The following is a 16,226-nucleotide window of genomic DNA, read 5'->3' on the forward strand; positions in this document are numbered from 1 at the left end:
AAAGAAAAGAAAAGAAAAGTCATTACTGACGGAGATAATAATAGTAATACCATTTAGAATACTGTACACTCAAGTATGAGTACAATGGAAACAGTGAATCAAATCACAGTATTTTGTGGTGATCTGCAGCCAACCACACTGATCACCAAAACAAGTTTTGAAATGTCCATCAAAGTTAACCCTTTGAGCCCTGAGTTCCTGAGCAATTTTAACCCTTCTGCCTGAGCTCCTGAGCCAAAATTTGCAAATAATTGGTATTAAACCCTTTTTGACCCCTGACCACCGCTTTACCGGTGGCAGAGAAAAATGACAATGCCCAGCCACCAGTTGAGCGGTGCGTAAACGTAAACACTTGAAGCATGCAGAGTCTCAACCTGGCCCGTCAGGGCAGAAATCAGGGACAAAACGTGCGAGAAAACAACTGTACACAACGCAGCAAGTAATTGGTATGCTTGATGATTTTTTTGAAGTAGCGTATGACAATGATTACTCTGATAGTGAGGTGGAATTCGAATCGGATGATTTTGCTACAGATAGTGATGTTGAAAATGAATCTGAGCATGCAGAATCAGTTGATCAAAGGAGGCGTGTCAGGTCGAGACTCTGCACGCTTCATGGTAGAAATCGATCTTTTTTATCCAAAGCACATGCACAAAACACAGTGAAAAGGCGCGGCAATGTTGGTACTACATTCGCTGACGTCAGAATATTACGGTTTTTCTGACTGGCTCTTCAATATAAGTCAACCAATAGCAAAACACAACACAAGTGTTTACGCACCGCTCAACCGGTGACCTGGCATTATGCCACCCCTCCCCACCACCGGTAGAGCGGTGGTCAGGGCTCAAAGGGTTAACTTCAACTGACAATTTCAAGCCTATTCTTCACTCTAAACAAAAGTAAATTAGAAAAGGGGAGTGGGGTATGGTTTATAAATTTCATTTATATGCATCATTAGCTAACAAGGACAGAAGTGTCACATTTTTACTGAACCTAACAAGGACAGAAGTGTCACATATTCACTGAACCTAACATGTTAAAATAATTACATTAGCTTGCCCATACTAGTACCTTCCGGAAACACAGGCTTTGAAATTATGTGAAAGGGACAGGTTCTCTCTCTCTCTCTCATTTTAGTGTCTCTATAGTATAATGACTATGTTTCTGTCTATGTGTGTTGTGAACAGACTCATGGGAGTTTGTAATTATCAAATGTGTGTGTGTGTGTGTGTGTGTGTGTGTGTGTGTGTGTGTGTGTGTGTGTGTGTTGTGCATAAGTTGAATAATATTATAGACTATGACTTCTGGCAGTGTTGATACTGTATCAGAATTCTGTATGGAGATAATTTTTTTTCCTGTTTTATTCAATAGTTTTGGAATGACTGAACTAAGAAAAATTTTCTAACATTTTTTTTTCTCGCCATTTTCTGGAAATTGTCTTACACAAAGTATGGCAAACTGTGCCACTGAGCAGTAAAAGGGTTACACATAAAATTGTCAACTACATCATATACATTGCTGATAGTCAGTGTATTCTTCACTTTCTGTGTGATGAAGAATGCAGCACACAGTCACATCATTTCCACATTAACCAATTAAGTATCCAAAAAAGAAAAAAAGAAACACACACACACACAAAATCCACAATGTACCAACACACACACACACACAAATTCTTTGGAATACCACAAAGTTCACATGGAAACCTTGCAACAGCTTGGCAGAAGATGAAGTGAAAGGAGAGTAAGTTCAGGAGAAGGAGGTCAGCGAAGGGAGAAAGTGGTGGAATTGGGGGTCAGAAGTTGTGTGTCTGTGTGCCCATGCATGTGTGTGTGTGTGTGTGTGTGTGTGTGTGTGTGTGTGTGTGTGTGTGTGTGTGTGTGTGTGTGTGCGCGCGCATGGGTGTGTGTGTGTGTGTGTGTGTGTGTGTGTGTGTGTGTGAGCAACACCCCCTGAACTGAAGAAACCTCCCAACCCAAGGACAGGCTGTCACTGTGTCAGTGAGGCAGGGGAGCAGTAGGGCAGTGGGCTAAGGTAAAGAGTCCTCTTGGGTTATTTCTGGTGCAGTGGGGAATATTTCTGGCAAGACGTTTATGGCGCCCCCTTTCCCACCTACAAACCCACTCCTCCCCCCACGCCCCCCAATCCCATCTCCCCAACCTCAACTACCAATGCCTGTTCCCTTTCACAACAGCGGGAGGCTCAGACATCTGTTGCCCACACAAAAGCCAGAAACTTTCAAGGTACAGACAAAAGAACAGAAATGAATGACACTAACAATATTATTTCGTTTTCAAATAAAAATAATTTAAAAAAATGGAAGGGGGGCTGGGGGATTGGGGGGGTGGGGGGGGGGGGGAGTGGAGAGAAAAGAAAAGGAGAAATAAATATGAACGAAACTGATTTTTTTATTTCAACACGCAAGAACGCACCAACATCCAAGAACTCTCTCTCTCTCTCTCTCTCTCTCTCTCTCACTCTTGTACTTTTACCAGTTGACTGGTTCAATGATTTGTTGTTTCATTTTCACTTCTTAAATTGAAAAAAAAAAAAAAAAAGTTTGTGAGATGTGTGTAGGTGAGATAAAAAAAACAAACAACAAACACCAAAAAACAGTAACAATAAACAAAACACCACCTTAACCACTACAGTACAAAGAAGCAGAACTTCCTTTGGAGTTACTTGAAGTAGGCTGCTATTGTTTCTTTTCCTGGCCTCTTTCATGCTCCAAAAAACAGACATGTCAAGAGGACACAACCTACTGCTGCTGCCTGAGACTGTGAGAGTTATACACTTACACAAGTTCCTTTTACAATTTTTCATGCAAAATAATTTTATCATTGTTTACTTTCTCAGTGAGTGTCAGTGTGTGTGTGTGTGTGTGCATGTGCACGTGTGTGTGTGTGTGTGTGTGTGTGCTGCATATTGTGAAAGTTCCTCAAACTGATCTGCTCTGGAATGCCAAAACTGAAAGAGGAGGGATAGGGGGCAGTTAGGAGAAGGGAAGGGGTGGGGTGGATGATGTGAAACACAGCAATGTGCTGCTGCTCAGTTCACTGAAGTAAGTGCTGTATCTTTTATATCTTCAATCCTGTAGTATCCAGAAGCATATGTTCTAATTATTTACTTACTTTTCCCCCTGGCCAAGTTAAAAAAAAAAAAAAAGAAAAAGAAAGAAAGAAAAACAAAACAAAAAAACAACAACACAAAACTAGCTAACAGTCCTCAGACATGGCTCATACTGTGATACATCCCTCACCCAACACACACACACACCAAGAAACTTGGAAGTTTTAAACCCCTCTCTCTGTATATAAAATTGTATAGATACACAGAGATAGAGAGATAGAGTCTAAGAGACAGAGAAAGAAAGAGACTATAAAACTTTCCACGTCACTATGGGTTATATATATATATTTACAAAAGCAGCCTCCTATTTTAATTTTGTGTATTATGTATTCATAGTTATGTTTATGGTAAAGTGAGTTGTATTTTTTTAATCTTCTGGTGGAAAATTAATAATTATATAAAAAGATGGAATGGTCAATGTCAGGTGCATGTCCTAGGTGTTTTTTGGTGCATTTATGATACTTGTGTCCCCCTTTTTTTTCCAGGTGCTTTTTTTCCTGTCTTTCTTTCTGTTTTTTCCTGTTCTACAGATTTGATAACTATGGTTTTTTCAACCCTCATAATATGGCCCTGTACAGTCACCTGGGTTTTAAGTCAAAGTATCTACATCTAGTTATATACAACCGAGTATAAACATCTAGTTATATACAACCGAGTATAAGCAACAGCAAAGCAAAGACAAAAATCAATTTGCATAAAGTATTTCCAACTCCCACCAGTGCCATAAACATGACTGTCACCTGTGCCATAAACATGACTGTTTCTACATTAACGGTCACTGTATCAAAAACTACCTGAAACTGTTTCAAACAATCTTTTAAAAAAAGTTGTTCTTGTCTTATTTGAAGCAATTAATTTATTGTGTCAGAGAAAGAATTTTAAACTTGCAAAGAAGCCCTGGGGAAGTGAACTGATTTCTTTCGAGAAATTCTGCAGATAAATTCTCTGTGACAGGAATGGTGCAAAAACAAGCAGGTTTCAATTTTTTTTGCCATCTCCATGAAACAACCCTTGTCTAAGAAGCCAAAAGTACACCCCTATTATTCCCTTCCCCAACCTCTCCCCACCCCCTCACAAAATGAAAAAAATATTTCTCCAAACTTGGAACTATTGCGGACCCCAGGGCATGACAGTCATACATACTGACTATAATCAATATAATCATAATCATATGTACACATTTTTTAAAATTAACAGATCTCTCTCTCTCTCTCTCTCTCTCTATATATATATATATATATATATAATATCATAATATGGTATTGAGCTGAATCTTGTATAAAGAGAAATCAAAATGACTTGAAACTCACAACTTTCACCACATGCTTAACTCTGACCTACATGCTTAACTCTGACCTATATGGATGAAAGACAAAACTTATACATGCCGACAGACAGGCTGGAGAAACAATGGATGGAAAAAGAAAGGGGTGAGGGAGGAGCTATTTTGGAAGGAGGTAGGGTTTGACTTGAAGGAACAGAGAGCAGGGATTTGAAAAAATGTGCGACCTGACTGTAGTCTTAGAATGCACAAAGTAAATATCAAAAGCAATAAAAAGAACGGATATCTATATTGATACATTTAATGAAATGGATGAAGTCTGATATGGTTTTACCATTTCCTCTTTCCCAGTGTGTTGACTTTTACCTGCCTGCTATTGCTGTGCCTGAAGATCAATTTCAAAACCAGGTCAGCTGAACCAGTGACATTTGCAAAGCATATAACTATTATTATAATTCCTTATGGATAAAGATTATATACATGCCCTAACTGCACAGCATGTGTGCTTTAGACTCTATGAAGCAACATGCATGTCTACCAGTGATGTTCACTGATGATGGCACACTGAAATGCCATTCTCAGTTCCCAAGAGACAACCATATATAATACACATATAATTATGACTTGACATTGTACTGAATATGTCTTTTTCTTACATATTTTTTTTGTTGTTTTTTGTTTTTGTTTTGACATGTAATGATGCAGGAAGCTGTAACACAGTGTTGATGTATACCCAACGTGTGTGTGTGTTTGTGTGTGGTGTGGTGGTGGTGGTGGTGGTGGTGGTGGTGGTGGTGGTGTGTGTGTGTGTGTGTGTGTGTGTGTGTGTGTGCGTGTGTGTGTGCGTGGTGTGGTGCGGTGGTGGTGGTGGTGTGTGTGTGTGTGTGTGTGTGTGTGTGTGTGTGTGTGTGTGTGTGTGTGTGTGTGTGTGTTGCCTTTGCAACCCTTCTCACTCCTCTACCAGACTTGAGCATATTTACCAGAGATGCCATAAATTATCGGATTTTTAAAAAATGATGTTCATTAAATCTAGCAAACATGTATATGAAAAAAAAAAAAAAAAGCAAACAGAAACCAGGAAGTATCAAACTATTTCTTAATGCATATGTAAAAAAACAAAGCAAAAAAAAAAAAAACAACAACTCATAAAGAAAATGTATATCTTAACAGACAGACCTATTCTTTTTCCTTTCTAATCTCCCCCCCCCCCCCACCCCACCCCCACCCCGCGTAAGGTTTAGGCAGAAGGTGGCAGAATGGTTAAGATGCTTATCTGCCAATACAGTGTCCTTGAGGGTCTGGGTTCAATTCCTGCTCTCATCACCCTTCCTCCCACGTTTGACTGGAAAATCAAACTGAGCGTCTAGTCAGTCGGATGTGAGGATAAACCAAGTCCTGCATGCATCATGCACTTGGCGCACTGAAAAAGAACCCATGGTAACAAAAGTATTGTCCTCTGGCAAAAATCTGTGGAAGAAATCCACTCTGATAGGTACACAAATATATCATGCATGCACTCAAGGACTGACTAGCATGCTGAGTTATGCTGCTGTGGGACATCTGCCTAAGATGTGGTGTAGTGTATAAGGATTTGTCCGAACACACTGATGCCTTCTTGATATGAGGTTCTGCTTTTTTGGATTTTCAATCATACACACACACACACACACACACACACATATCAAAAGTGCAGACCTACAATATAAGACATGATGAAACCGCTTTCTGTGACAATATTTACAAATACAATGTCCTCATTCTAAAACAGGAATACTTGCACAATACTATTTTTCTTCCTTTTTTCCCTCTCTCTCTTCTCCTTCTTCTATTTCTTCTTTTAATTATTTTTTTTTAACTCTATTTTTTGTGTGTGTTGATATTGCAAATACCGTGTAAAAATCATTGGAAGCCCTAACAAAAGAGGTTTGGGAAAGATTCCAAGACGGAGGTGTCAATGCTGGAAGTAAAATATATATATACATCCAACCAAGATTCAGCACATGCTTCTTACTTGCCCTTTCCATTCTGATGGTAGCAACATTACACTATTGATCTGGAAGGGGAAAAAAATCATTCATCATTTTCTGTCTTTCTTCAGACTTTGCCTCTGGAAGTTACATGATGATGCTTTTTTTGTGTGCTTTTGTTTTACTTTTTTTTTTATATTGCAGAACACATAAGGAAACCAGGATTAAACTTAGACCTAGGAGAGAAAAAATAAAGAATGAACAAAATTACTATACTGTCAAACCATATAATTTTTTCCTACTTCATTTCAATTACATAGATCAAAATCGGGCAAGTCCACTAGGTCTGTCACTACTGAAGGCTTTACTATGAAAGGTGGTGTGCATGTATTTCTTTCTTTTTTTCTGTTTATTACAAGTTCTGTATAATATGAAAAGAAACTTGCAGATAACATAAAAGTGAAAAGAAAAATGGTCTCCTGCAGTTACATATATCACCCATAATTACATTTGTTTTTAGGGAAGGAAAAGCAACTTCTAAAGTAAATCACACACACACACAACACACACACACACACACACACACACACACACACACACACATGAAATGAAATAAAATAAAATAAAATGAACAGCTTCAATGGGTACTGAACTTTTTCCCCTCTGAAAAAAAAGGAAAAAAAAGTGCAGAGCAACAGTGCTTGGCTGCTGGTTAATTCATGCAAGCCAATCCAAAATTCCTTCCTCATAAGCATTCAATTGCAAGGGACATCAAACAAACAGGCATGCAAGAACGACAACAAAACAACCAAACTGAAACTCTTTTTGTTCTGGGTTATGTGTAACCCCCACCCCCTCCCCCCAAAAAACAAAAAAAACTTTGGGATATAGTCATGTTTCAATACCTGTTCAGCGAAAAAGATGAGAGCAAAAAACAAAAAATAAATAAATAAATAAATAAACAAAACAATTTTTTCATAAATAAATAAGGATAAAAAATAAATGATAATGATAAATAAAAAAGATGAATATGCAGGTGATGGGTTGTGACTGAAATGGAAGGGGTCAAGCCATATTTGTTATCTTACTAAGTTACTTTTTTCTCAAGCCTAGGTATGCACCAGTGAACGTGGCAAAATATATAGGTCTGTGCTATCTTAAATTTCAAACATCTCAAGACACTTTATCTGGAGAAACTTTGTCTACTTGTCTATTGATTTATCCATTCATTCATTTGTTCAATTCATCCATCCATTTATTCCATTTTCTGTCAGTTTTTTTGTTTTGTTTTTGTTTGGTTTGTTTGTTTGTTTGTTTTTGTTGTTCTTTTTTTGTTTTTTGGTGTTTGTGTGTGTGTGTGTGTGTGTGTGAGGGGGGGGGGGTTGTTTTGGTTAACATGAATTCTATTTAATTATTTCCAATTTCTTACAATGTGACAATATACCCCATAGCTTTGTCGAGATACTGTGATAAAACCAAAGACTAAAAGTGATGCTGAGACTTAAAAGAGAAAGTAATTGAATTTTCAATCTGAATCTTTCTCCCATTTACCTGCTTTCAATGATTTACTTTTTTATGGGTTTTTTTCCAACTCCCCTCCATTCCTTTCTTTTTTTCCTTTTTTTTTATCATTATCTTAAAAAAAAAATCACTTTGTCTTTGTGTGGGCTTCCTTTCTGTTCAAATGTCATTCTGCGCAGTTTCAACATCGGGGACATTTATCATGTTAGGCCTTGAACTAAGCTCCTAACACAAGTGCACAGGCAATGACAAGGTAGCATAGTGATGACAGTTCAACAGAAAGCCAGTCTATGACAGATGCAAATGCATTAAAAAAACAACAACAAAAAAACAACAACAATAAATCCTTCCTGATATTGACCAAATTTAAACCCAGTAAAAAACAAACTGTGGTCATTACATAAAATGCTTAAATCTCTTCAAAGCCACTGGAAGGTACAATAACGTAACAGTAAAAACTCTCATATACCCTTCATATTCTTTATTTTGTTAGTTTGAATTCTTTCTTCTGTTTGCCTTACAAATGGACCTCCATTTCCCACAACCTTTGAGCAGTGCAACTATCTTACTATGAAGCTGAAAATGTGTGCCTCACACTCAGCCATACCTTGTCTCTTTCTGTCACAGCCCTAGCACAGACAGTTCACAGGAATTTATTGATGCCTTGAGGCCACCCCCCAAAAGAAACCCAGCGCAGCTATTGATTATTTCTTCTTCTTTTTTTCCCCACTTCAACATGTGTGGGTCACCAACTGCTGAGCCTCTTACTGACAAAGTTCAGTAACTGCTAGGTTGGGAAACCACAGATAATAACTGTCCCCTCTGAGGTTAAGAATACTCTGTGTGTGTGTGTGTGTGTGTGTGTGTGTGTGCTACCTTGTACTCTTTCTCTCCCTCTTTTTACCCACAACATCCTGTCCAACTTTAAAGAGTAAACTACACTTTGACAGGTACAACGGCTGCAATAGATTCTTTGAAGTGAAATTTTGTTGAAGAGGAAGAAAGTCTTTTGTCTAGTCAGGGAGAAATCATAGATGGTTCTCTTCCTATCCTGGCATTCTTAGATTCTACCATTGATTCACCTACACCTACAAGACAGAAAGATGGACTGAAGGAACACGAACTTAGAGTTCACTTTTTTTTTTCTAACTGGAAATGAATACACTGGAAAAAAATGTTTTAATCTCATCTTTCAGCAAAGACTGCTGCTGATGCAATCACCATAAAAAAAAGTGTAAAGGGCAAAGGTAAGCACATGCATTTTTTTTTCCCCAATGCACACAAAGCATTCTCAACGGTACACTGTCTCAGTTACGGCTTTGTGATTTATGAATGCTGATCTCCATTTTTTTTTTTTTTTTTTTAAAGGGTAGAAAAAAAAATCTGTCACCTGATGATTTATACCTGATGTCTCTGCAATTTTTGTATGAAAATAAAATTTACTAAAATCTCCATTACAAAGAAACTGAATATTCAGGAATATCAATAGTTATGTATCTTTGAGGAGTGTGTGTGTGTGTGTGTGTGTGTGTGTGTGTGTGTGTGTGTGTGTGTGTACAGTTAATTGGATTTTGTAACTGGGCTGTGTGTGTGTGTGTGTGTGTGTGTGTGTGTGTGTGTGTGTGTGTGTGTGTGTGTGTGTAAGTGTGGGGGGTGTGGGGGGAAGAAAGCAAGAGAGAGAGAAAAAGTACAAACTTGTAAAATCTTAAGTACATATACGTACACATAGGAAGTGACTGCACTAAACTTAAATGACATTCCTTTGCTTCTCTCTCTATGAAATATCTCTCCATCTCTCTTAAAGGTTTTACGTCTGCACCTTGCAATATCACAGGTAAACCACTTTCAGAACTTCACCCATGCAACCTTCTTGGACCTTTCTTTTTAATTTCAATTTCACCTAAGACAGTAGCAAGGGAAACAGAAAATGAGATATGGAAAGAATAAGAAAGTTATGTATCAACTGATTCTGTGGCCTTCTTTCTGGACATGTATACATGTATGCAAGCCAGCATGCACACACACATTTTTTACACACACAAGTATCACACACATACACGGACTGAAGATGGATGACTACAAAACTCAAGAAGTTAGCAAAAAAAATATCCAAACAAAATACACACTTGCGACAATACACTTGTGGTACCCTGACACAGGACAGGAAAACAATTTGCAGATACCCAGGCTCTGCAGACCTGGAGGAATCTGGTGAACGGTTCGTCTGTGTGGCACCACAATGACTCTTCACTGACTTGAGGAAGAAGAAGAGGAGGACACAGACACAGAATGATTTGAATGACATCATCAAAACAATAACAACATCAAAACACAAAAGACTTACATGGCATTATGTCTGGTTCCCTGTTTTTCATAGGATAGCACCTTGCAATAGCGATGGACTGCTTCTTCACATCATGGTCTTGACTGTCTATCAAACTCTAAAAACAAACAACAACAGCAAAGTCAGGAAAGAAATGAATTTGAATCTTTTTGACAGCATAAAAATTAGAACTCTGTCAATCAAATCTATTAAAAAAAACACATGCACAGCAGTGTATTCCATCTCTTTTTCCACTCTGAGGACAAACTGTCCACCCAAAATGAACAAAAAAAAAACCCTTAACACAAAACTATTCATTTCATGATATATTCTTTTTTTTCTCTCTCTTTTTTTTAAACAGGAACTCACAAATATAATATCCCTGTCTGTTCAAAGCACTCATGTGTAGTGTATGCAATGTTATCCAACACAAACCACTGGAAGAGGACTGTGACCTGTTCAGAAAAAGCTGCTAAGCATATAATGGACTGCCAGAAACTGTTTACTGGTGATACTGACAGACCTGTCATTAACCCTTGCCTGCCAAACATCTGAGCAATTTTGTGATTCTTGTGTCATTGTATGCCATGCTAAAAATCACAAGTGCAAAAATTAAGCATTTTTTCCTGAAATAGAAAGATACATATATCTCCTTAAAATTTTGTATGCTAAATAACTCATACATTGTCCTTTAAGGAGATTATAAAGTTATTTGAAATCTATTGCATATAATACACACACACACACACACACACACACACACATATATATATATATATATCATATAATATAATATATATTACATATGTTGTTTTTAACTCTCAGTCAAAGTACAAATCCATGCAACTGATTAAAAATTATCTGCATAATAATCAATTTAAGATTTCCAGGCAAATTTGTTTTCAGTGGGTGCCTGTGGCCTTGTATTATCCCAGTGTTTAATGAAAAAGAAACTGGGTACCCTGCTGTGTTGGCACATGGCCAACAGACCATGCCCCCTCCCTCTCTCATGAACAGCTTGACTAACCAACCACCCCTCTTCTGACTGCTCCCACCCCCATCCCCCCATCACTTTCCAGGCCACACACCTAATAGCAAAGCTTGTGCCAGCAACTGGCTCATGTTCACTGTCACTTCACTCCTGACCTGGTACATAAAGACTGATCAGTCAAGGGCACAAAACTTATATCACTGTTACAACAACCATATACCTGAAGATCTAGTCACCAGACCCATACACATCATCACATGTAATATGCAGCTTCTGTTCAAATGTGTGTGTGTGTGTGTGTGTGTGTGTGTGTGTGTGTGAGAGAGAGAGAGAGAGAGAGAGAGAGAGTTTGTGTGTGTGTGTGTGTGTGTGTGTGTGTGTGTGTGTGTGTGTGTGTGCAGTGCGTGCATGTGTAAGTATGCAGAAGTTCTTATATTGATATGCACATGTATGTATTTAATTTCTACTGTATCTGTGTGTATGATTATCGATTTATGTTTGCATCTAGTTATGTACTATTCCCCCCCACCCGCCCACCCCAAGCCCCCACTCCCCCGCAATATTCCTTGTGACCCCGGTACACTTGATAATAAAGACATATTCTATTCTATTCTAATTTCTATTCTTTTGTTTTGTGTCAGGAAGTGGGTGGTGACTATTACCATCATCATAATCCAAATCTGCACCTGAATCATCACCCTCACTACTCGTAGTACTACACAGCCTTTCTTCCCCACTGTCCATATCTTTGCCAAGATTGATAGATCTGCTAGACTGCAACATTTTGAACAGCTGCATCAGCAATGACTTCAGAATTTTCCACTGCCTGCGAGTTATTTTCAGTGCAGACTGAACAAGTCCAAGGGAAGTAAACAATCTCAAACCATTCCAGAAAGAAAAGGAGAAACAGAGTAGGTCGTTTCTCTTTAACTATCAAGTAATCAACCATGACTGACATGCGAGATACATCCTGTTGGCATACAACTGCAACAACAGGGATGTAAATCATACGTCTTAACCCAGGCTACAGGTTAAAAGGATGTGCTGATGCACCTCATACTATCACTACACAAGCACTTCTTCCCTGTGCATTGTAAAACAACAAAAAAAGGCTGACAGACTTGAACCTTGGACTACTGTATTTTGGTGACATGGATCAGTGTGGCATGTCTTTGAAATGCATCGTGTACCCTTCTATCAGGTGTCACTGATTTTGGCACAAAAAAAAAAAAAAAAAAAAGTAATCCGAAGAGGATGAAGTTCACATAAATCATAAAGAATGGTGAACGACTACCTGACATGTGTCAGTGAGTTCAGTCATACTTCAGTGTGGTAACAGCCCTTCACTAACAAGCATACTCGCCAGCCACAGTCAAGAGCTTAAAATGAGGCGGCCAAATACATAGCACTAAGAACACAAGAGAAACAAGAGAGGCAAGGCCTTCAAGACTCACTTGTGATACACTTTTTAAAAAATCTAATCGTTAAAATGTGTTCTGTATTTGTTATTAGAAAGCTTCGGGTTAAAAGAAAAAGCAAAAAAAATCCTAACGGCTGATTCAAACTCCGCGTGTTTGGGTAAGAAGAAACTGTCTTACCCATTACACAATCGTGGCTCCTTAACTGACGTTCAAAAATATAATATTTAAACATGCTTTCTTAAAGGGCGATAAAACGATTGCGGTATTCGCAGTGAGAATGCTGTATAAATCATATTATTCTGGTGTATCTTGGGCATTCAAAAAATCTTTAAGGGCAATTAAAAATTCTTTTTAAGTCCGTGGTAAAGGAGACGTGGCTATCGCTGCAAACACACTGCAACATTTAGCCGTTTTCTCTGTATCTAGATAGATGTACAAGCTTAGTTACACCCAGTTGACACGGTCGATTCAATTTCTCTTTTATGTTCATTCTAGTTTTATAGTTTTAAAGTTGATATGAAAATTGAGTATTTTGTAAACTAATAACATGTAGAGCCAAGTACAAGTACTTCTAAACATCGTATGAAGTGAAAAGGACTTCATTTTGAGAAAAGTCAAGACTGGAAATTTTTACGTTTCATCAATTCAAGGGTATTAACTCTCATGGTTCATTATTTTTAACTGTGAATTCCGACTGATTCTGTGGATATTTTTATGGCAGTTTGGGGCATAATCCAGTAAGTGATGAGGCGTTCACAAATCTTTCTCTGAATAAATATTTAACGGTCTCCTTCTCCAACTTTCCATCACATGTTATCATGTATTGTCCATTGAATATAGGATTGAATGGGCATGTCAACAACTTGAAACAAAATGGCGTCGTTCATGTTCGCGAAGAATATGAGCACGCGCTTTGAATGTATATAAATATGTGTACGCAAATGATTTTTGCCCATGACCTTCAGGGCTCAGCCAACAGATCTCTGATCTGTAAAGTCCACTCATCCTATTGATTTTAGTATTTTCCGAAAAAGACCACTTGGGCGAATGAACATAGTGAAAGCCCTGTACACTGAGAGTAAAACACACAAGCTTTTTATATATTGAGCATAATTTCAAAATGTAATGTTTAAGATGAGAAAGATCAGTTTAAAGCAAATGAAGTCCCCTAGCATTAATTACAGAGTAATTTCCCTTTTTTACTATCTGCACCAAAACGTTTGGAAAATAAATAAAACTTCCATGCTTAGCAAAAGAAGTTCCTGTTTGAACAAAAAATGATAATAATGACTGCTCTTGTTGTTGGGTCAGAATATCAGTTCAAAGTGCCAAGTTTAGAGATAACAAAAAATATAAATATAACAGTAAATGCAGTTTACATATAATTAGGCTTCATTTTTTATTTTTTTGTGCTCATCCCAGAGGTGCAATATTGTTTTAAACAAGATGAATGGAAAGAACTGAATTTTTCCTATTTTTATGCCTAATTTGATGTCAACTGACAAAGTATTTGCAGAGAAAATGTCAATGTTAAAGTTTACCATGGACACACAGACACACACACACACAGACACACACACAGACAACCGAACACCGGGTTAAAACATAGACTCACTTTGTTTACATAAGTGAGTCAAAAATGAACGCAACACATCACACTTCTCACCTTCCAAACCGTATCCAGACGAGACACCCCCAGGATGGATATGGAGAGGTCGTCGACAAACTTGCCGAAAGCCTCCACATCCGACACCAGTTTGTTGAGCACGCTGCTGTTGGCATAGGGGTCCTTGACAGTCTCCACAATGGCCCCCTTCTTCATGGCCTCCTCTTTCTGCTGCTGCTTCTCCTGGTCTGTCAGAACCTTGGGTGTGATGATGGGTGCCGGGATGGGAGCATGCTTGGATCCTTCAGGACTGGAGGACAGCAGCTCATCCAGAGAAGACTCCTGACGACTCAGATTGGGCCCAGACAGGGAGCCGGACTGCGAGGGCGCAGCAGCAGCAGCAGCAGTGACATTGCTGCCGCTGGGCTGGGGTTGTGGGGTGGCAGGCAGGGAGGAGTGGGCTTGCTGGGTGGATGGTGGCAGTGGCGGCATGTCCGGACCTTGTGGGGTGAGAGGGTGATGGGTGCCAGTTCCCTGACCTGACACACCTGGCTGGGACGTCGGGGTGGGAGGCTGAACAGGTGGCACCCTTGACGGTTGAAGAGGGGTGGGGAAAATCAGCTGGGACTCTGGCGGTATTTGAGGCTGTGTCTGCTGAGAAGAATACTGTGGGTACTGAGGCTGTTGTTGCTGAGGTTGCTGTCCGGGTAAGGAGTGCTGAGCACCCTGGGGTCGGATCTGGTGACCCTGCATTTGGTGAGGCTGGGGTGGTAATACTTGTTGGGGATGTTGCTGATGTGGAGGAGGAGGATGTGAACGAAACGGCTGGTGCTGTTGAGGCAACGGCTGGTTCTGCTGGGAAAATGGTTGCTGGGGGTACGATTGTTGTTGTTGCTGCTGCTGGGAGAGGTACTGTTGTTGGGGGAATGGGTGTCGTTGCTGATGGAACTGTTGTTGTTGCTTTTGTGAGGATACTTGCTGCTGGGAACTCTGGGCGTGGGGGTATGACATTTGTTGTTGTGGGGGGAACGGCTGTGGCTGTTTTTGCTGCTGAGGAAACTGCTGTTGTTGGGAAAATTGTTGTGGTCTGGAACCAGGTGGGTAGCCCTGCTGCTGTCCAGGGAACAGCTGGCCACTGGTCGCAGGGACCTGACCTGCCTGAGCTGTTATGATACTGGCCATAGTCTGAGGAACCATGCTGGAGGTTGCTGGCACAGCGCCAAAGTTCTGTGCCCCTTGGCTGTAGCCTGGGTGGTAGCCGCTCGACACAGGGGGTCTGGGCTGCTGAAGGTGAGGAGTCTGGAATGTTTGCGGGTATTGTAATGTCTGCTGTTGCTGTGGACGTGTCAAGGCCTGGGATGATGGCACAGCCGAAGAGAATGCTCCCATGGTCTGCGCTCCTGGCATGAACTGTCCAACACTCTGCCCTTGTCCAGGCACTGCACCCTGTCCCTGAGGCATACCAACACCTGGGCCAGACACCTGCCCCTGAGGCATACCAACACCTGGGCCAGACACCTGCCCCTGAGGCATACCAACACCTGGGCCAGACACCTGCCCCTGCACATGGGAGGCATTCTGATTCAGCTGAGCGTATCCGTGAGGCTGTTGCTGGAATGGTTGCTGCTGGGAAACTGGGTGGGCTGACTGGGTGCTGGTGGGGGGTAAGTGAGAATGTGCAGGTAGGGGGAGCTGTTGCTGAGAAGGCATTGACATTGGAAGATGACTCTGGGGCATCATCCCTGGGACAGGCGGTGGCAGCTGCTGCTGTGCAGGCTTCTGGGACTGGTACTGGGAGGTCGGGGGGTGGGGTCCTGCAGTCACAACATTCACCCCTGACTGTGCCTGCCCTGAGGGGACTGGGGCTGTGGTGCTGAAGGGAGCGGGCATGCTGGAGGAAGGCAGGGGGTAGGACTGCTGTCCAAATGCTACACCCGCCACAGAAGAGGTGGCAGTGTTGGCAGAAGGCAGCTGTGAGGACGGCTG

At 40.3% G+C, this 16,226-nt stretch overlaps 1 protein-coding gene across 1 annotated transcript in view; it reads right to left on the minus strand.

Annotated features, from left to right (window-relative positions):
• The window catches only part of LOC143292714 (tyrosine-protein phosphatase non-receptor type 23-like), a 47,924-nt gene that overhangs the window by 12,333 nt on the left and 19,365 nt on the right, over positions 1 to 16,226 (minus strand). Inside the window, 2 exon segments of the mRNA XM_076603234.1 lie at positions 10,244 to 10,340; positions 14,301 to 16,226. Coding sequence (XP_076459349.1) covers positions 10,244 to 10,340; positions 14,301 to 16,226 — 2,023 coding nt within the window.

This window comes from Babylonia areolata, chromosome 18, assembly GCF_041734735.1.
Source record: "Babylonia areolata isolate BAREFJ2019XMU chromosome 18, ASM4173473v1, whole genome shotgun sequence".
NCBI lineage: Eukaryota > Metazoa > Mollusca > Gastropoda > Neogastropoda > Buccinidae > Babylonia > Babylonia areolata.